Genomic DNA, 22,544 nt, shown 5'->3' on the forward strand with positions numbered 1-22,544 from the left:
CACAAACACCCAGAATAAAGTCCTTTAATTGAAATAAACACACAATTCTTTATTGTTCTAAATTAAACCATACTTACAACCATGCCCATTCCAGCTGAAGCCAACGATCTCCTGCAATAAAAGAAAAATAATAAACCAACATCATCCTTACCTTTCCATGGTTCCCACGATGGCTCCAGCTCTGCTACATCGAGATGACAGGCTGGACCGCAGCAGAAAGCTGCCATCCAGCCTGTCATCCCGCGGACACTGAGAAGCGTAGGCATGCTTGCGCTCCTCAGTGTCTGGCTGTGACGGCATCCAGATGAGCCGACAATGAACTCAGCTCACCTCATGCACGTCACTGACAGCGTGGGAAAATTCTCCTGCACTCAGCGCTTCAGCGTGAGAATTCTCCCACGCTGTCAGTGACATACATGAGGTGAGGTCATGTCCAATGAACTCAACTCGCCTCATGCACGTCACTGACAGCGTGGGAAAATTCTCACGCTGAAGCGCTGAGTGCAGGAGAATTTTCCCACGCTGTCAGTGACGTGCATTAGGTGAGCTGAGTTCATTGGACATGAACTCGGCTCATCTTTATGCCGTCACAGCGAGGCACTGAGGAGCGCAAGCATGCCTGCCCTTCTCAGTGTCTGCGGGATGACAGGCTGGATGGCAGCGTTCTGCTGCGGTCCAGCCTGTCATCTCGATGTAGCAGAGCTGAAGCTGTCGTGGGAGCCATGGAAAGGTAAGGATGATGTTGGTTTATTATTTTTCTTTTATTGCAGGGGATCGTTGGCTTCAGCTGGAATGGGCATGACTGTAAGTATGGTTTAATTTAGAACAATAAAGAATTGTGTGTTTATTTCAATTAAAGGACTTTTTTCTGGGTGTTGTGTTTTTTTTAAATACTTTACTAGAAATTCATGGTGGTCATGTCTAATATTGGCGTGACCCCATGAATTTTGGGCTTAGGGCCAGCTGTTAATGCCAAGCTGGCCCTAACCCCTTTATTACCCAGTGAGCCACCGCATCAGGGCCCTGGATGAGTTGGGTACAGCGCCAGAAGATGGCGCTTCTATGAACGCGCCATTTTCCGGGGTGGCTGCGGACTGCAATTTGCAGCGGGTGGGGCCCAGAAAGCTTGGGTCTCCCTGCGCTGCAGATTCCAGCCCCCAGCTGCCTAGTTGTACCTGGCTGGGCACAAAAATAGGGCGAAGCCCCACGCATTTTTTTTTTTAATTATTTCATGAAATTCATGGAATAATTAAGAAAAAAAGGGCTTCCCTATATTGTTGTGTCCAACCAGGTACAAATAGGCAGCTGGTGGTTGGGGGCAGCCCGTTCCTGCCTGCTGTACCTGGCTGGACACAAATATAGGGCGAAGCCCCACATCAATTTTTTTAAAAATAAATCCTTTATTTTAACACTAAATGACATTTGAGGAGTTAATAAAGATGCAGTCCCTAAATTATTATTTATTTTTTAATTAATTTTTCCCAAAACTTTTGACGTGGGCTTCGCCATATTTTTGTATGCCAGCCAGGTACAGCATCCAGCTTCTATGAACGCACCATTTTCCGGGGTGGCTGCGGACTGCAATTTGCAGCGGGGGGGGGGGGGGGGGGCAGAAAGCTTGGGCCTCCCTGCGCTGCAGATTCCATCCCCCAGCTGCCTAGTTGTACCTGGCTGGACACAAAAATAGGGAGAAGCTCCACGTTGTTTTTTTTTTAAATGATTTCATGAAATTCATGAAATAATTAAGAAAAAAAGGGCTTCCCTATATTGTTGTGTCCAACCAGGTACAAATAGGCAGCTGGTGGTTGGGGGCAGCCCGTTCCTGCCTGCTGTACCTGGCTGGACACAAATATAGTGCGAAGCCCCACGTCAATTTTTTTTAAATTATTTCAGGAAATTCATGAAATAATTGACATAATAATAATTAGTAAATACTTGTATTCTACATTAAAAAAATACCAACGTTAGGACACCTTTTCTTACACCTCTACATTGTGCCGTTCTCCTGTAGTCCCTCCTGGAAATGTATGAATAATTTGACAGCTGGTTGATACTAGTTAGGGGTGTGTCCCTGCACACCCCTGACATTGTCCAATCAGCACCCACTCGCACACTGTGTGGGGACACACCCCTGACATTGTCCAATCAGCACCCACTCGCACACTGTGTGGGGACACACCCCTGACATTGTCCAATCAGCACCCACTCTCTCAGAGTGTGTAGGGACACACCCATGACATTGCCCAATCAGCGCCTACTGTCTCAAACTGTGTAGGGACACACCCCTGACATTGTCCAATTAGCGCACACTGTCTCAGACTGTGTAGGGACACACCTCTGACATTGTCCAATCAGCACCCACTCTCTCAGACTGTGTAGGGACACACCCCTGACATTGTCCAATCAGCGCACACTGCCTCAGCCTATGTAGGGACACACCCCTGACATTGTCCAATCAGCACACACTCTCTCAGACTGTGTGGCGTCACACCCCTGACATTCTCCAATCAGCACCCACTGTCTCAGACTGTGTAGGAACATACCTCTGACATTGTCCAATCAGCACCCACTCTCTCAGAATGTGTAGGGACACACCCCTGACATTGTCCAATCAGCACCCACTCTCTCAGACTGTAGGGACACACCCCTTTCACATGAATATTCAGGAGGAATAACAGAGGAACCGCAAAACGCGGAGTTATGAGAAAAGATGCTCCATAATTGTTATTTCTTGTAGAATTTAAGTATTTCTTAAAAACAGATGAGTGGTCACAGGTCTCCTTTAATAAATCTAAATAGAATAATTACAACATATGTTGTCATCAAAACTGATACCGATGACTGCCCTAGACTTCTTGAGGCTCTAAGTCTTCAGCTTATTAATGGCGGTCCTCCGCTGCATGCATAGTACAGTGAAAAGTGCAGAATTACAGACAGGACAAACAATGCAGTGTTTGCTTTAATAAAAAGTCCTCATTAAATCAGTGCACCCTGTGAGACAAACACAGATTGTTTGCTCAGTCCCACGCCTGACCATCCCGGCACTGACAGATGTTGCGTCTGACTTTTTCTCCCTCTTTTTATTTTTTTTTAATTCAAATTACAAAGAAAAATATCACAATGGCAGATGGTGTTTTCTTAAAATAATTGACAGGGGGATGGAGTGTCTTCGGGGACAGTGCATGGTATTAATATTGCAAAAAAAGCTGAATAAGGCAAATAGTAGACCAAGTAGAGCATGCAAGAAACCTCGATTACTTCCCCTGGTGTGGACCCATCTCCGTCACACAGTGAAGACCATGGTGCTCCATTTTTATGTGAGAGTAGTAGATCTGTCAGACACCACTCATGGTCATGTTCTTCAGCTTGTCCTTAGCCTCTTAGGTTGGTCGAAATTCTGTCTAAATTTCTTTTATAAATCGAGGCCTTAGAGGTCATTTCTGTCATCTATGATAATATACTCTTTTCTGATTGTTCTCCATTAGGGTCATTCCAAAGGTCCGTATCTGGTCAGTGCTCCCTTGTCCACAATCATCAACTGGGAACGTGAGTTTGAAATGTGGGCACCGGAGTTTTACGTTGTGACTTACACTGGCGATAAGGACAGTCGTGCCGTCATCAGAGAGAATGAATTCTCCTTTGAGGACAACGCAATCAGAAGTGGGAAGAAGGTGTTTCGAATGAAAGTAAGAACGGAGTCATGATACTTTTTAGACAGCCCTGTGTCCACCCACAGCAGGTGGAATATATATCATATAAAATGCCCAGTCGGAAATCATTTATCCATGAAGAGGTTTTCTCTCAACATCAACTCATAGAAATGGATCTAGTAGTCATTTTCCACTTGGAACCCATCAAGGTGGGGATCCTGCTCCCCATTATTTTGAAATAGGGGCAATGTATGTTCCACTACTATGAAGTTCCTAGGCTGAGGGCTTGACCTCCAATTAAGAGTGCGACCAGCGAAGGGTCACTTTTTTCTCGACAAGTATGAACAGATTAGTGCTTGCACTTTTTGAGTGTTCGGAATTACTACCAATATACATTGCATCCCCACGAGAACTTGTCAATAAGTATTCAATTATCCTGCAACGCCACCTCAGGGGAATGAAAGCATTACACGGTTCCTGTTGAAATCTTTGTGTTGTCTTGGTGGACTGAGTCCTCCATAGAATGCTAGAATGTTAAAAATGGAAGGGGCCTCCAGGGTCCTCTTGTCCAACCCCCTGCTCAATGCAGGATTCACTAAACCATCTCAGACAGATGTCTGTCCAGCCTCTGTGTGAAGACCTCCATTGATGAAGAACTCACCACCTCTCGTGGCAGCTTGTTCCACTCATTGATCACCGTCACTGTCAAAAAGTGGGACCCTTGTGTAGGTTTGCTAAACTGGACACCTACTTTTACTAACACTTTTAAAGTTGGCCATACATATTAGATAAATGTGTATGGGGGTATCCCATCTAAAGGTTATATATTTTGAGTGTATCATGCTGATCCTTTGTTCCCATTGTGGATTGGTGACTGAGGGTCTGGCAGTTGGATAAACATGCAAGCTCGGTTGGGTTGAGCTTGCATGTTTATAATAAAGTTGGGAGGAATCCATTCTGGCTGTATGAGCATATTGAACAGTTAAAGGAGTTTTCTGGTAAAAATGAGTTATCACCTATCCTATAGATAGGGGATAATTTATAGATCGGTGGATGTCGGATTGGCAGAATTGCTTTTTTCGACAGTGCACAGGCCCAACTGCTACTCCATTCATTGCAGCTCCATAGAGAATGTATGGACTAGCAGTCAAGCAAACCCACTGCCACTCCATTCTAACGAGGATTAAAGTGCCTTGTTCTGCCGATTAGTGTGGTCCCAACACTCAGAACCCCGCTGATCTATAAGTTATCGCTTATCTATAGGATAGCCGGTAACTTGTTTTCACCGGAGAACCCCTTGAAGGCAATTTTTATGCTCCAGTCCTCGTGAAAATACATTAACTTTCATTGTTGGCTTTAAAGGGAAAAAAACGCAGAAATCTGTACTATACTAACATGATGCTTAACATTTAATTTTTTTTATATAGAAAGAAGCTCAAATAAAATTCCACGTGCTCCTCACATCATACGAGCTCATCACCATTGACCACGCTGTTCTGGGCTCCATTGAATGGGCATGTCTTGTGGTGGATGAGGCTCACCGACTGAAAAACAACCAATCAAAAGTAAGTTATTATGCTCCTCCTTTTGGGCTGAAACATTAGTATTAAAGAAAAATGCTTCCACTTCTACAGAGAGTAGGTATTGTATGATGTGATACAAGGTCTTTAAAGGGATTGTCCAGGAAGAAATGTTTTTTGTTTTTTTTTACAATAAGCCAAAAAATTAACTAGTTATCAACTTCCTACATTTTCTAGTTGATGCTGGCTCAGAGCAGTCACTGACTGCTCCTGCCCACGATTTTGCTGCTCCACTTCAAAGGAGCAGCTCTTCTACTTCTGGGCTGCTCTGTCAATGGGGCTTGACATTCTGATTGACAATGGGCTCCCCGCAGCTAGGCAGCAGGGAGCTGGCTGTCAATCAGCACCACATCGGCAGTCACGCCCCATCAACAGAGCAGAGCGGAAGAGAAACCGCTGCACTGTCGACATGACATCAAGCTGCAGAATCGCTACTCCGTGCCAGCAGAGATCTGCACTGGTCACAACAGGCCGTTAGTTAGCAACTACCTGCCTGTTAGTCCTTAGGTCCACAGTAAAAAATTAATATAGTCCTGGATAACCCCTTTAAAATATTGCCCTGGTTATGTTTTCATTACACATGATAAGATATGGCTTATTGTCCTCTGCCATTGATTTGCTCAGCTCATCATCGCACACCAGTGACCTTCCAACGCTCAGTCACCCCTGCCTGTTTTACTTAAAAATGGCAGATGACAAAAAAAGAGAGATTAAAGAAAAACAACTTCTGCCTATTGCATATGAATTCATTTTTTTCTGTAAAACAGGCTGAAAGAATGATGGAGACTCAAACATGGGCAGTGAGCGTTTGGTTAACAGTGCAAGTATACCGGTGTGCTAGCGCTAGCCACCTTAAGGGGATGTGCACACAGCAGCTTTTTCAGGCGGATCCCACCACCTGCAGCCCACCTGAAAAAGCACTCAATAAACATTAGAAATAACGAACCGATGCACAGCACTGTCAAAACGACATTGCTGTGCAAATGTTCCTTCATTTTTTAACTTCTTTCAAGTTTTGAATGCAGAGAAGTGACCGGTCCACCCCGTGTGCACATGCCCTACCAATGGCTTTTTCTTCTCTGGACTGCCACCACATAACTTTCTTTTCCAAGTTCTTTAGGGTATTAAATAGCTACAAGATTGACTACAAACTGCTGCTAACTGGAACCCCGCTGCAGAATAACCTGGAGGAACTATTCCACCTTCTCAACTTCCTCACCCCTGAAAGATTCAAGTAAGTGTTAGTTGTGACTTTGTGATGCAGATATCCATGTAGCTAAGTATATATTGTCGCTTTAGGCTATTCTTTTTACTGGCCATTAATGAAGTACGAGGTTTAGAAGTGTAAGACAAAATCCATATAGAATATTCAACTTTTACTGTTGCTGGAACTGAAATTCAGAAACCCAGCGCAACAATGCAAGTGTGCTAATAAAGCAAAATGCAAAAGGGGGTGTCATGATGGGACTACCCTGCCATTATTTAGTATTGTATTCCATTATTTAGTATTGTCTATTTTAGTAAATGTTTGTATTCCCATCAAATAAAAATCCAAAGCATCCCTTCTTAGCACTTTGTATTGTGCCGTTCCTCTTTCACACCTCTGGAAAGAATTAAGTAAGTTAATAACTGGATATTACCATTTCCCATGTCAATGAGTTGTACTGTATATCTACATAGTCTGAAACAGTCCAATATGTGTCATACTGTATACAGACACATTGAAGGGATATTCCCAGAATAGTAAATTATACCATATTCATAGGGAAGCAGATACCTTTTTGATCTCTGAGGGCCCCGTACTGAATAAAGCAGAAGTGTATATGCTCGATATCCTCTTGATTCGTTGTCTATGAGGCTGCCAAACGCTGTGCTCTGTTTTCTCCGGCAGCCCCATAGATAATTAATGAGAGTGGAGGTCGAGATAGTGCGCCACCGCTCTATCACGGGTTTACCGCGACAGAGAGGAGCCAGAAGACCGCAGCGTCTGAGTTCACGTACTCCTGCATTGAGTAGAAGCGCTTATCCCTCTTATTAAATGGTGCTGGTTTCTTTCAGCAGTGGAGGAGTTAAACTTATCTTCATTGAGTTTCTGTAGCTTCCTTCAGCTGTGCAGTATCAGCCACTCCCCTCTCCTATATAGTCTCTGCTCTGGCAATCAGGATTGCCAGTGTTAAGTCTTGTCCTGCCTGGTGAGGAGTGGAGGATTCAGTGTTCAGTTGAGATGTTTAAGGAGAGTTGTTCTGTGACTGTTGCTTGGTGTTTTGGATGTGTGCATAGTCCCTTCGTCTTCTATTTTTGTTGACTTTCCTAATCCCTTCGGTGTTTCCCTCTGTTGTCTGTGAGTGCTATTTTGTGTGTTTGGTATTTTATTTTATCCCTGTACATCCTTCCTTGTTTGTCTGGTTTGTGTATTTACATACACTATTCCTCCCCACTTCCCTGGGTGGAGGAGGGGACAGATAAAGGCTGATTCAGGAATGCAGCAAGGTACATGGCCCCAGCATCTTCACCATCAGAAGTAATCTTGGGAACAGGGGTAGCTAGGTGTCACGGGTGTATCAGAGATGACAGACGGGGCGTGGCCTAGCTCTTGATGTGAGAGGTCGGGTGGCAGTGCCTCTCCACCACCATTAGCTTCAATTATCCTGCACAGAGCCCGAATCAGCCAAATCCCTTATCAGGAACTGCTGTCTGAGGGTCCCGGGAGTCAGAGGCGAGCTTCTGCCAGACTCAGAGAGACCAACATGGGCCGCAAAAGGCAGAAGGATGCCGGGGCCTGCAGCAGTGCCTCAGCCCAAGATGGCACCGAGACAGAGGAAGAGGCGGGAAGGAGGAACACAGCCTATGCACGGAGGCTGGAGGCTTCAGCACGGCTGCACAGGTATGCGAGGGGCATGGAGGCAGATGAAGAAGGAAGTGAAGGCAGTGAGAAGCATGGAGATGAGGAGGAAGACGGTGAGGAGATGCCTGTGCTACATAATGTACAGCAGGAGGAGGGGGATGGTGACACTGTGCTGGCAGCTGAAAGTTCAGATGAGGCAGAGCCGACTCTGCGAGATGTATTCCAGGCTGTCTTATGCTGCAAGACTGCTTTAACTGCTCTGACAAAGCAGGTGAATGGTCTGAAAGCCGACATGGGAGGCATTGAGGCTTCTATGCAGAAAGTTACAGCCAGATTGACTGAGGTGGAGGGCAGAGTTGGCGTAACAGAAGATCATTTAACCTCAGTGCAAAAGACGCAACAACAGCACACTCAGAGGATCACGGTAGTGGCTAATAAAAACGATGACCTGGAAAACCGGTCACGCAGGAACAATTTGCGTATTGTGGGCATCCCTGAAAGAGCTGAGGGTGCTGACCCCACGACCTTTGTTGAAACCTGGCTGCTGGGAAAGTTTGGGTCTAATATCCTGTCGAGGGTGTTTGCTGTGGAGCGTGCCCATCGTGTGCCCATGAGACCCCCAGTGCCTGGAGAGGGCCCTCGTACGATGTTAGCCAGAATCCTGAACTGCAGAGACCGGGACACTATTTTACGTAAGGCCAGAAAATTGACAGATCTCACCCTGGAGGGCAAACGCATTGAAATATACCCGGATTACTCGGCTGAGGTGCAAAAGCTGCGGCTACGGTATGGTGAAGTGAAGAAACAGCTTCGCTCTTTGAATGTGAAATACTCTACAATTTATCCTGCTAAATTAAGAGTGGAAGCCTTTGGAAAGGTCAATTTTTTCCCGTCACCGGTAGAGGCCGCTTCGTGGTTGGAGCGGAACCGGAGCAAATTGAGAGAAGCTGAGGACTCGGCACGGTGAATACACGACCCTGCTATCCTGACTACTGGACAGGGTTGTGGTTCTACATTGCTCTGTGAAACCGCAGAGGAGGGGGAGAAACCCCCGCTGGGATCTACGTTTTATAGTTAATTTGTTTGATTAATGGTTCGGGACTATGCATACTATTGATTATGTGGTGGAGAGACTGCCAATGCTGGAGGAGGACACGGCGCATGTTGATATGCGGTATACTACGATGTTGCTCAGGTTCTTTGAGCTCCCACTCTCACGTTGGGAAGAGAGTGACAAGAGAAGGGTGGGGGGAGGGGGTGGGGGGGGGGGTGGATGGGTTGGATTTGCGGGAAAATGGGGTTGCTTATGCTGTTTGACCTGGTATGCTGGGGAACAAAATGGAAAGATGTTACTTGATGATGGTGGATTGTTTTTTCTAATGCACAATGAGTAACCGTACGGTTCGGATTTTAAGTTGGAATGTACGTGGTATATCTGACAGGATTAAGAGGGCAGCAGTTCTGAATCACATCAGATCTTGTGATCCTATGATTGCGTGCTTACAGGAGACCCATCTCACTAGAGATACTAGGCACTGGCTATCGAGAGGGTGGATGTTAAAGACATATCATTCTACTTATTCCTCGTACTCCAGGGGGGTGTCAGTCCTAATACACAAAAACGCTCATTATGAAGAGCTGGCAGTGCAAATAGACAGTGAAGGGCAGTATGTATGGATTGCGTGCAGATTGTATGGACACAAAATGATTTTAGTGGCTTTATATATCCCTCCACCTTATTCTAAAAAGGAACTTCAAGCAGTAATGGACTTGACGGCCAGATGGGGGGAGGCTCCGATGTTGATTATGGGAGATGTTAACAACACCATGAATGATCACTGGGATAAAGTACGTCCGGCAGGTATGGAAGCTGGACGGGACGGAATGACTGCATTTGGCACCTACGTGGGGGAGCTGGGGCTGGTGGATCTGTGGAGAGTACGAAATGAGGGTAAGAGGACCTTCTCGTGTCACTCGGCTACACACGGAACACTGTCAAGGATAGACCTGGCTTTTGGGGATACTGCTATGGATGGGATGGTGGGGGAGGTGGAATACCTACAGAGGACTCTATCGGATCATAGTCCTATGGTTGTCACGCTTCTAGTGGGATCTGCTCAGGGTCAGAGGGGAGGTTGGCGTCTTCACCCGACGTGGCTTAAAGTGGTGGATATGGGTGGCATAACCAAAGAACTAGAGCACTTCTTCCAAGTTAATGAAGGGAGTGCTGAGGCTACAGTGGTGTGGGAGGCTATGAAGGCATTTACGAGGGGACTCTTTATAAGTGAGATCTCACGGTGTAAGACCAAAACTAAATTGGCAGATCAACAAATAAAGGATGACTTGACAAGGGCAGAGGCAGACATGATTTTGGCGCCAACGAGTGTAGCTCACAATAGACTAAAATTGGCACAGGAGGCAGTTAATAAACTGCACATGATGCAAGCCGAGAGGAAAAGGGCATTTCAGCAAGCCCAATTCTTTGAGGAAGGAGAGAGAGTGGGTCGCTTGTTGGCGGTGATATCTGCGGCACAGAGGGAGTCTTCCAGGGTGTACAGGTTGAGAGACCAAGCGGGGACGACTCTGACAGACACAAAGGACATATTGGAGGTCTTTAAGGAATATTACATGGCACTGTACAATTCAAGAGTACGGGACACAGAGGGGGCCGTAGAGGAATTCTTGGAGGGCATCTCACTGTCTAAATTGTCTGAGGAAGATAGGTTAAGGTTGGATGAACCTGTGAGTGTGGAGGAGGTGGAATGTGCAATTCTGTCTATGCCCAATAACAAATCACCGGGTGCTGATGGTCTACCTGGGGAGGTGTACAGGGAGCTGGTGGAACTGCTAGCCCCAAAATTGAAATCTGTGTTTGATGAGGCTTTGGAGAAGGGGGCGTTACCGAGATCAATGGAGGAAGCGGTGATAGTGGTTCTGCCAAAGGAGGGGAAAGACCCCATGGATGCGGAGTCGTATAGGCCCATATCGTTGTTGACAACGGATGTCAAAATACTCGCTAAGATCCTGGCCACCCGGCTCACCGGGGTTGCGCATACTGTTATTCACGAGGACCAGTCGGGCTTTATGCCCAACCGCTCCACGGCTGTTAACTTGAGAAGATTATTTCTTAATATGCAGCTGCCTGCTGATAATGGTGGCGGGAGAATAGTGATGTCGTTGGACGCTAGGAAAGCATTTGATAGCGTGGAATGGGAATATTTATGGAAAATCATGGAAATAATGGGATTTGGCCCCGCATTCATGGCCTGGGTGAAGTTATTGTACTCATCCCCAAGGGCGGTAGTTAAGGTGAATGGTGAACGGTCCGGGATGTTTGACTTACATAGGGGCACAAGGCAGGGGTGCCCGCTGTCCCCGCTATTGTTTGCGGTGGCTGTGGAGCCCCTGGCGGCCAAAATAAGAGCTGAGAGAGGAGTGGTCGGATTTAAATTTGGGAGGCTGGAAGAAAAAATATCACTGTATGCCGATGACATCCTGTTATTTCTGGAAAATGCAGGAGAGACATTGGGGTGCACGATGGATGTAATTAAACAATTTGGGAGCATTTCGGGACTGGAGATAAACTGGCACAAGTCTTATGTCATGGCTGTAGATAGACCAATAAAAGCGGAGGAGATAGATGAGAGGGGGAAGCAGCTCCAGCTGGTTTCACAATTTAAATACCTTGGGATATGGGTGGCGCTTCCATTGACACGATTCACGGATCTGAATTTAGTTCCTCTGCTAGAGAAATTTAAAAAGAAAATAGGCGCATGGTGCCAATTGGCTTTGGCGGTGACGGGTAGAACTAACCTGATTAAGATGGTCCTTATGCCACAACTAATGTACGTTTTGCACAACTCACCGATATGGCTACCAAAAAAAACGGTTTCAGGGTATTGATTCTATCTTCAGATCCTTGATATGGGGCAAGAGGCAGGCAAGGATTAAATTGGGAACGCTGCAAAATGGGAAGGAGGAGGGAGGATTGGCCGCTCCCAATCCCTGGGTCTATTTCTTGGCAGTACAAGGCCAGCATGTCAGGGGATGGAGAGAGCCCGATTGTGGAGGGGCAGCTTGCCGGGTGCTGGTACATGTGTCGGGGAGACGCCCACTGGTCCAGGCGTTAGAGGATGGTACCTTTAAGAAATTGGGAGCAATATATCCTACCTTAGGCTTGACTCAGAAGGTATGGGACACTATTAAAAAGATCAGGGGGGTGGACGGGCTGACTAAGTACTCACCGGTGTTGGGCAATGAACATCTGCCGGAACTTAATAAGCTGTGTCAAATGGGCAATTGGAAGGCGCAAGGAGTGAGATATGTGTGCCAGCTGCAGAGTGGAACGGACCTGAAGACCTTTGAGAAATTGAGAGAAGAATTTGATTTGCCTTTGGTATGGGGATTTCAATACTATAGGCTTCGACATGCTTGGAGGGCACAGTGTGGATTGGGAGACATGACGGTTCAGGGTGACATTGTACTAGACTTTGTGTGTATGAAGGGAGGGACGAGGGGAGTCATATCGAGCTTATATCATGACCTACTGCACTCCTATCTGGGGGGGAATCACCTCATTGCAAAGAGTAAATGGGAAAGGGAGGTGGGTACCCTCACAACAGAACAATGGGAGGCGATTCTAGAATATGTCCCGAAGATCTCTTTAAGCGAGCAGGCACGGATTTCCCAATTATACATAATACATAGGACATACAAAACACCGCTGCGCCTGTACAAGGCGGGCTTGAGGGGAGATTCCAATTGCCCTAGATGTGGCACGGACCAGGCCGGACTGCTACACATGCTATGGTCATGCCCACGGTTGGTGGCTTATTGGTTGTTCGTTGTCAGCAAAATTGAGAGGGCTTATACATGTACAATTGACAGAAACCCGGTGCTGTGTGTTTTGGGGGAGGTGGATGGAATACCTGTCTCAGAACATTACAAAGTGGCGATAGCGCGATTGCTATATGTGGCACGCAAACTAATAGCACGAAAATGGACAGATTCGGAACCCCCCACTAGGAGGGAATTTATTGCTCAGACACGTACGGTAATACATTTAGAGGAAAGCATTTATAGGCGGAGGCATGGAGAGAGAACATTTGGGAAAATATGGTCCGCATGGATGGCGGTAATATGATTGTCAATGTTCCCAGGTATGCCCGGCATAAGGAGTATTGGCGGGAGGGGGGAGGGGGGAGAGGGTTTTGACTGTATTATTACACGTTATGTGAATTGTTATATGTATATTGATAACTGTTTGCTGTAAAATTTTTGAAACCTAAATAAAAATAATTGGTTTAAAAAAAAAAAAAAGAGATGACAGACAGTCGCCCTGCAGTTGGTTGCAGGAGATCTCTACGCTTGGTATTGCAGACATCTTTTTAGAGGCTGTCTGTCTCTAGGACCCAGCGGCTACCTCCCTCTGGCTAATTAGCTCCTTGGCCTGGGTGTATAAATACCTGGTGTGTCTGAGAGGGAGGTGCCGGCGATATTCATTACTACTTGTGAGGCTTTAGCAAGAGCAGTACTTCATCCTCTGTGGAGCTTGAGACTGTGTGCGCATTTGTCTGGAGTCGTCTAAAGCTAAGCAACTCCCCCCTGTTTGTCTACCCTTGTTGTCTATAGAGTCTAGTGGAGATCGATTAGTGCTCATCTCCTCCCTTCCCTAGTCTTAGCCATATGCCAGGGAAAGATAGGGCGAGGCACGCGTGCGGCGATTGCTGAAGAGGCAATATAGGAACGGTAGTTGAGACAGGGTGACACTAGACCAGACTAGGAGGTCTCCCCTTACCCCTTTCCCTAGGGTCTGGGCTCCCTTTCCCTTTTCCCTTTGTGTTGCACAAAGTCTTTCCCACACCTGGCGTGACACTAGGTCGTCCCTATCGTTGGGAACAGGGTAGGAGCCCCTGGTCCTGGGTTGTCAGACAACAGCATCTTGACACGCTCCATTCCAAACATACAAATGACAGACACCACAACAGGATGCACTAAAACCCCATAAAAACAGTAAAAAGTTCCCCACTGAAACAAGCACTATTCTGCTCAAATTTGCCAAATGATATCATATGTTGGAATATATTAGATAGAATGCATAACTAAATAAGCAAATGCCATCCAAACAATATGTTAACATTTCCAAAGCGGCCATTAATAAATATCAAGCAGTTACACAATGATAATACCTGCAGACATGTTATGGCAGAGAAGGACCCTATGCTTAAAGAGATTCTTCATAAATGGAAAGAAAGAATTTTTTTTTTATGAATAAATCCTTACATCCTCTTTAAAGGAATTTAGGAATTTATTTGTTATGACATTTTTTTCTTTCTTCAATTTTTTTCTACTCCCGAAGGACCCCAGTAACACCCCTACACTCATAATGCTATCTTCATTAGGATGTGTCAGGTTGGGGAAACCAGCTTTTCTTTAATAGCCCTGGGTCATCTAATGGCGGATAGCATGGAGCACAGGACATTACAGAACAGTGGGAAACATAGTTATCTCATTGATGAATGTCAGCCCTTACTGACACTCTTCATCAAACATGTTCAATGTCCTTACCTGAGGGTTCAACCATATATATATCCATCTACACTGCAGTACATATAGAGATCTACTGGATATATACAGCTGCTCTGTCGATGGGGCGTGTCCACTGATGTCATGCTGATTGACTGCCGGCTCCCCGCAATTAGGCAGCAGGGAGTCAGCTGTCAATGACCATGACATTGGCAGTCACACCCCATCCACAGAGCAGAGCGGAAGAGAAGCCGCTGATCTGTCGATGTGAAATTAGCGGAATCCGATGTAGGAGTGGTTAGTGACCACTGTGTGTTGGCACAGATCGTCGCCGGGCACAACAGGCTGGTAGCAACTACCTGCCTTTTAGTTTTTAGGCCTGTAGTAAAAATAAAAAATAGTCCCCTTTAATTGCCTACTTGTTGATGTATATGTGCCATGAGCTCCGACCCCCCTCAATGGTCACAAAAAAAGTGTTAAATAATCCAATTATCCATAAAGTGAACTACCGCTATGCGTCAAAGTAATATTTCATTATCATTATTCTATATTATTACTATTATTATTATTCTATACCACCACCATAAAATTCTTTAAAATTTTCCATTTTGCATATTCAACTTGTCTTTATGATATATTTCCCAAATACAAAGTGACCATGTATTGTTGTTAACCAACCCCAACAAAATAAATAAGTGGACACAACAATGGGGAAAAGTCGGGGGGTTCGGGTGGGAATACCGGTGGGTTCGGGGTGGAAATGTCGGTAAGTTGAGTGTGGGAATGCCGGTGGGTTCGGGGTGGGAGTGCCGGTGGCTTCAGTGTGGAAATGCCGGTGGTTTCTGGGTGGGGATTCCGGTGGGTTCGGGGTGGAAATGCGGGTGAGTTCAGGGTGGGAATGCTGGTGGGTTCAGGGTGGGAATACCAGTGGGTTCGGGGTGGGAACGCGAGTGGGAATGCTGGTGGGTTCGGGGTAGGAATGCTGGTGGGTTCGGGGTGGGAATGCTGGTGGGTTCGGGGTGGGAATGCCGGTGGGTTCGGGGTGGGAACGCTGGTGCGTTCGGGGTGGGAATGCCGGTGGGTTCAGTGTGGAAATGCCGGTGGTTTCGGGGTGGGAACGCCGGTGGGAATGCTGGTGAGTTCAGGGTGGGAATGCCGGTGGATCAGTGTTATTACTTCTATACTTGACATATAAAGTTCTCTATATTCAGTGTAACCGAAAGTATAAAGTCAACAAATCTGCAGCGTGACATTGAACAGATGCCGGTTGTTTTAACCTGACTGCAATATGGACGTCTCCCCACGGGTTTTGCCTGTATTTTTGGCCTCCGTGAGTTTCTTTCTTCCTTTGTTTCATGGCTGGCTGCTGTCACACCGGCTCCGGTCTTGTCAACATCATTAGGATCAGTTGTTTCCAACAGTGGAAAAATCTAACTCATGAATAATTCATAGGTGGGAAGGATTCGCCTGTTCTGGGGGAGAGCGGTGATGAGTCACAGGGAACGCATATTGATTATAGCCTTCCTGCATGAGCATTTTTTTTGCATAAATCATTTGCATGAATTTTTGGCTTAAATGTAAAAAAAATGTTTCGTACTGAGAATCACAAATTGGATTTTACACGGGTTCATGCAATTTATGTAAATGGAGGCGTGTGGCTTAACAGGAATGGAAAATGTGTTCTATGCAAAACAAAGCTAAAGAAAATCAATGTGTGTGCATTTCTCTGTATAGCTATGTACATATAAAAAAGTACAGCAGCACTGTGTGCAAACACTGTATATGAAATGTAAACTGCATTACTGATCTGTAGACTTTATTTATGAAATTGATGACCTTAGCTCATTAATTGGCCAATCCGATCCATCAGCAGATTTTTGCTATGTAATCTGACAGCAGCATGATGTAGGGGCTGATTCCAGTGATGTGTCACTTAGTTTACTGTGTGCAGCTGTTTTAGAATCAGTTTTCTTTGCTGTAGATGTAGCGGAGCTCTGAATGCTAAGCTGCGTATGACCCCGCCCTCATCACTGATTGGCTTCTTCCTGTGTACACTGTGCATTGACAGAAAGCTGCCAATCAGTGCAGGGGGCGGGGTTGGACCAGGAGGCACGAGACACCTAGTCCTGTAGTGATAATCTATTGCTGATCAAACACTGATTGTATTGAAACAACAATACGCAGCCCAGTAAGTGACACATCGCTGGAATCTATCATCTAATATCTATCTATTTATTTCACTATCTATATCTATCAATACCTCTATCTATCTATTATCTATCTTTCTATCTATCTAATATCAATCTCATATCTATCTATCTATTATTTATCTATTATCTATCTATCCATTATCTATCTATCTATCTATCTGTCTATCACATCTATCTATATATCTATCCGTTATCTATCTACAGTGCCTTGTGAAAGTATTTGGCCCCCATGAACTTTTCTACCTTTTGCCACATTTCTGGCTTCAAACATAAAGATATAAAATTCAAATTTTTTGGGGAAGAATCAACAACAAGTGGGACACAATCGTGAAGTGGAACGAAATTTATTGGATATTTTAAACTTTTTAAAAAAATTAAAAACTGGAAAGTAGGGCGTGCAATATTATTCGGCCCCGTTGAGTTAATACTTTGTAGCGCCACCTTTTGCTGCGATTGCAGCTGCAAGTCGCTTGGGGTATGTCTCTATCAGTTTTGCACATCGAGAGGCTGAAATTCTTGCCCATTCTTCCTTTTAAAACAGCTCGAGCTCATTGAGGTTGGATGAAGGGTGTTTGTGATCAGCAGTTTTCAGCTCTTTCCACAGATTTCGATTGGATTCAGGTCTGGACTTTGACTTGGCCATTCTAACACCTGGATATGTTTATTTTTGAACCATTCCATTGAAGATTCTGCTTTATGTTTGGGATCATTGTCTTGCTGGAAGATTAATCTCCTTCCCAGTCTCAGGTCTTTTGCAGACTCCCAACAGGTTTTCTTCCAGAATGGTCCTGTATTTGGCTCCATCCATCTTCCCATCAATTTTAACCATCTTCCCTGTCCCTGCTGAAGAAAAGCAGGCTCAAACCATGATGCTGCCACCACCATGTTTGCCAGTGGGGATGGTGTTTTCAGGGTGATGAGCTGTGTTGCTTTTACGCCAAACATATCGTTTTGCATTGTGGCCAAAAAGTTTTATTTTGGTTTCATCTAACCAGAGTACCTTATTCCACATGTTTGGTGTGTCTCCCAGGTGGCTTGTGGCAAACAAGACTTTTTATGGATATCTTTGAAAATTGGCTTTCTTCTTGCCACTCTTCCATAAAGGCCAGATTTGTGCAGTGTACGACTGATTGTTGTCCTATGTTAGACTCTCCCACCTCAGCTGTAGATCTCTGCAGTTCATCCAGAGTGATCATCGGCCTTTTGGCTGCATCTCTGATCAGTCTTCTCCTTGTTCGAGATGAAAGTTTAGAGGGACGGCCGAGTCTTGGTAGATTTGCAGTGGTCTGATACTCCTTCCATCTCAATATGATCGCTTGCACAGTGCTCCTTGAGATGTTTAAAACTTGGGAAATCTTTTTGTATTTAAATCCGGCTTTAAACTTCGCCACAACAGTATCTCGGACCTGCCTGGTGTGTTCCTTGGTCTTCATGATGCTCTCTGCACTTGAAACAGAACCCTGAGACTATCACAGAGCAGATGCATTTATACGGAGACTGGATTACACACAGGTGGATTCTATTTATCATTACCAGTCATTTAGGACATCATTGGATCCTTCAGAGATCCTCACTGAACTTCTGGTGTGAGTTTGCTGCACTAAAAGTAAAGGGGCCGAATAATATTGCACGTCCCACTTTTCAGTTTTTAATTTTTTTAAAAAGTTTAAAATATCCAATAAATTTCGTTCCACTTCAGGATTGTGTCTCACTTGTTGTTGATTCTTCCCAAAAAAATTAGAATTTTATATCTTTATGTTTGAAGCCAGAAATGTGGCAAAAGGTAGAAAAGTTCATGGGGGGCAAATACTTTCACAAGGCACTGTATATATCTATCATCTATCTATCTATCTATCTATCTATCTATCTATCTATCTATCTATCTATCTATCTATCTATCACATCTATCTATATATATATCTATCTATTTTTCTATCTATTATTTATCTATTATCTATCTCATATCTACCTATCTATCTATGTCATATCTATCTATCTATCTATCATCTATCTATCTGTCATCTATCTATCATCTATCTATCATCTATCTATTATTTATCTATTATCTATGTCATATCTATCTGTCATCTCTCTTTTGATTACACAAAGTTGCAGTGTAATACCAGTGAATGGAGTCCTATTGTGACCCTGAGGATATTGCGACCATGACAAGTCGCAAAAATCATACCTTGCGATCTTTGGCCGCGTGACCAAGGTCGCTGTGTAGCCCCAGTCTTATAATTTTATAGAGTTGGGAAAAGGAGAAAACCCAAGCAAGTTGAGCCCAGTCCCAACTCTGTTAACTAATAGTTTCATTTACCGTACCATTGTGCTGCCGCATCATCTGTCCTTAAACCCCTTTTGGGCTCCGGCCTATTTGAAGATATTATGGCTCCTCGGGAAGGGTGCACAATTTACTACGTTTTCACCTTGCAGAATGGCGGATTTGTGCCACTGAAACAAATACATCTTTCTTTATACTTTTCATGTGATGTTTCCCTCTCAGCAATCTGGATGGCTTCTTGGAAGAATTTGCTGACATTTCTAAGGAAGACCAAATTAAAAAACTTCATGACTTACTAGGGCCTCACATGCTGCGGAGGCTGAAAGCAGATGTCTTTAAGAACATGCCAGCCAAAACAGAATTAATAGTGCGAGTGGAGCTCAGCCAAATGCAGAAGTGAGTGCGGTCCTGCAAGACACCACACCTTCATCACTCTTCCCTCTTCTTGACATTTTCTGTTTTATTTTTGTAAAAATTTTACTTATTAAAAGTATTTTTTAAAGTTTTTTTTAATCTGTTTTTAAATATAAATTATTTAGCTGCATAATTTTGCTGCAGATTTGCACTGAAATACACATTTGAAAAAGTTTTCCACACCTGGACTTTCCTAATTCTTTCTCATTTACTTTTTTTTTTCACTTATGTGATTTTTTGTTGTTTTATTTAATTTTTTTTTTCACTTTGATCTAGGAAGTATTATAAGTTCATTTTAACCAGAAATTTTGAAGCCTTGAATTCCAAAGGAGGTGGAAACCAGGTCTCCTTGCTGAATATCATGATGGACTTGAAGAAGTGCTGCAACCACCCGTACCTCTTCCCTGTTGCTGCTGTGGTAAGATCAAGAATTAACATTGGGGATCATGTGCACCAATATTATAATACACCAGGAGAGTGCAATATTTTACTACCAACCAGTTACTATACAAAAGAAAAAGATTCATTTCTAAGATCCTGTGCATACCCACAAATATAGGATAAAAAAATAAAATATAATATAATAATAATAATCTTTATTTTTATATAGCGCTAACACATACCGCAGCGCTTTACATACATAATCATCATCATCATCACTGTCCCCATTGGGGCTCACAATCTAAATTTCCTATTAGTATGTCTTTGGAGTGTAGGAGGAAACCGAAGAACCCGAAGGAAACCCACGCAAACACAGGGAGAACATACAGTGCTGCAAGGCTACAGTGCTAACCACTGAGCCACCATGCTGACCTTATTTTTCTGATTATAAGACGCACCACCATTTTCCTCCCGCATTTGAAGGAAAAAAAGTGCATCTTATAATCCGAAAAATGCGATAGATATACATATATATATATATATATATATATATATATATACACACACACACACACTGTTCAACAAAATAAAGGGAACACTCATCAAATAACACATCCTGGATATGAATGAAATATTCAACAAAATCACACAAAAATCATCAATGGAAATCAAATTTATTAACCAATGGAGGCCTGGATTTGGAGTCACCCCCAAAATTAAAGTGGAAAAACACATTACAGGCTGATCCAACTTTGATGTAATGTCCTTAAAACAAGTCAAAATGAGGCTCAGTATTGTGTGTGGCCTCCACGTGCCTGTATGACCTCCCTACAATGCCTGGGCATGCTCCTGATGAGGTTGCGGATGGTCTCCTGTGGGATCTCCTCCCAGACCTGGACTAAAACATCCGCCAACTCCTGGATACTCTGTGGTGCAACGTGACGTTGGTGGATGGAGAAATCTATGATGTCCTAGATGTGCTCAATCGGATTCAAGTCTGGGGAACGGGCGGGCCAGTCCATAGCTTCAATGCCTTCATCTTGCAGGAACTGCTGACACACTCCAGCCACATGAGGTCTGGCATTGTCCTGCATTAGGAGGAACCCAGGGCCAACCGCACCAGCATATGGTCTCACAAGGGGTCTGAGGATCTCATCTTGGTACCTAATGGCAGTCAGGCTACCCCTGGCGAGCACATGGAGGGCTGTGCAGCCCTCCAAAGATATGCCACCCCACACCATTACTGACCCACTGCCAAACCGGTCATGATGAAGGATATTGCAGGCAGCACATCTCTCTCCACGGCATCTCCAGACTCTGTCACGTCTGTCACATGTGCTCAGTGTGAACCTGCTTTCATCTGTGAAGAGCACAGGGCGCCAGTGGCGACTTTGCCAATCCTGGTGTTCTGTGGCAAATGCCAAGCATACTGCACGGTGTTGGGCTGTGAGCACAACCCCCATCTGTGGACGTCGAGTCCTCATACCACCCTCATGGAGTCGGTTTGTGTGGTCTGCTGGAGGTCATTTTGCAGGGCTCTGGCAGTGTTCCTCCTGTTCCTCCTTGCACAAAGGCGGAGGTAGCGGTCCTGCTGCTGGGTTGTTGCCCTCCTACGGCCCCCTCCACGTCTCCTGATGTACTGGCCTGTCTCCTGGTAGCGCCTCCAGCGTCTGGACACTACGCTGACAGACACAGCAAACCTTCTTGTCACAGTTCGCATTGATGTGCCATCCTGGATGAGCTGCACTACCTGAGCAACTTCTGTGGGTTGTAGAGTCCGTCTCATGCTACCACGAGTGTGAAAGCACTACCAACATTCAAAAGTGACCAAAACATCAGCCAGAAAGCATTGGTACTGAGATGTGGTCTGTGGTCCCCACCTGCAGAACCACTCCTTTATTGAGGGTGTCTTGATAATTGCCCAAAATTTCCATCTATTGTCTCTTCCATTTGCACAACAGCATGTGAAGAGTGTGCAAAGCAGTCATCAAAGCAAAAGGTGGCTACTTTGAAGAACCTAGAATATAAGACATATTTTCAGATGTTTCACACTTTTTTGTTAAGTATATAATTCCACATGTGTTAATTCATAGTTTTGATGCCTTCAGTGTGAATATACAATTTTCATAGTCATGAAAATACAGAAAAATCTGTAAATGAGAAGGTGTGTCCAAACTATTGGTCTGTACTGTAGATCTAGTGCTGCCTTCACGCCGTGTTTATATATATATATATATATATATATATATATATATACAAGTTGGTGACTTGTATTATTTAAGATCATTGTACTTGTTTTTATTATGTATAACCCTTTTCATATATAAAGTGCCATGGAATAAATGGCGCTATAATAATAAATAATAAAATTATATATATATCAAATTTATTTAATAAAAAATACAAAATAAGACACACAGATTAAAAACAATTGCAAAACACACACAAACACCCTTTTATCTTTAAAATAAGCCATGTACTTGTAAAATACAGGGTAAAACCCTCAGCTATAACACTTCAAATGCTAAATTAATAAAAGTACAAAATGGCACAATAGTGAAGCAATAACAAAAAGTAAAGTAAAATATAATAATAATGATAATAATGAATAAAAATATTGATATATACCGTAAATATTTATTGCATCACAATAAA

The 22,544-nt window shown here is 44.2% G+C and overlaps 1 protein-coding gene across 9 annotated transcripts in view; it reads left to right on the top strand.

Moving 5' to 3' along the window:
• Positions 1 to 22,544, top strand: part of CHD5 (chromodomain helicase DNA binding protein 5) — a 277,373-nt gene that overhangs the window by 195,287 nt on the left and 59,542 nt on the right. For all 9 annotated transcript variants that reach the window (XM_073656702.1, XM_073656704.1, XM_073656701.1 and 6 more), the window contains exons 15-19: positions 3,486 to 3,686; positions 5,078 to 5,215; positions 6,343 to 6,464; positions 19,317 to 19,490; positions 19,785 to 19,926. In XM_073656702.1, coding sequence (XP_073512803.1) covers positions 3,486 to 3,686; positions 5,078 to 5,215; positions 6,343 to 6,464; positions 19,317 to 19,490; positions 19,785 to 19,926 — 777 coding nt within the window. The remainder of the gene's footprint in view (positions 1 to 3,485; positions 3,687 to 5,077; positions 5,216 to 6,342; positions 6,465 to 19,316; positions 19,491 to 19,784; positions 19,927 to 22,544) is intronic.

Source organism: Phyllobates terribilis, unplaced genomic scaffold (genome assembly GCF_046119375.1).
Source record: "Phyllobates terribilis strain yellow unplaced genomic scaffold, ASM4611937v1 Scaffold_12__6_contigs__length_324123572, whole genome shotgun sequence".
NCBI lineage: Eukaryota > Metazoa > Chordata > Amphibia > Anura > Dendrobatidae > Phyllobates > Phyllobates terribilis.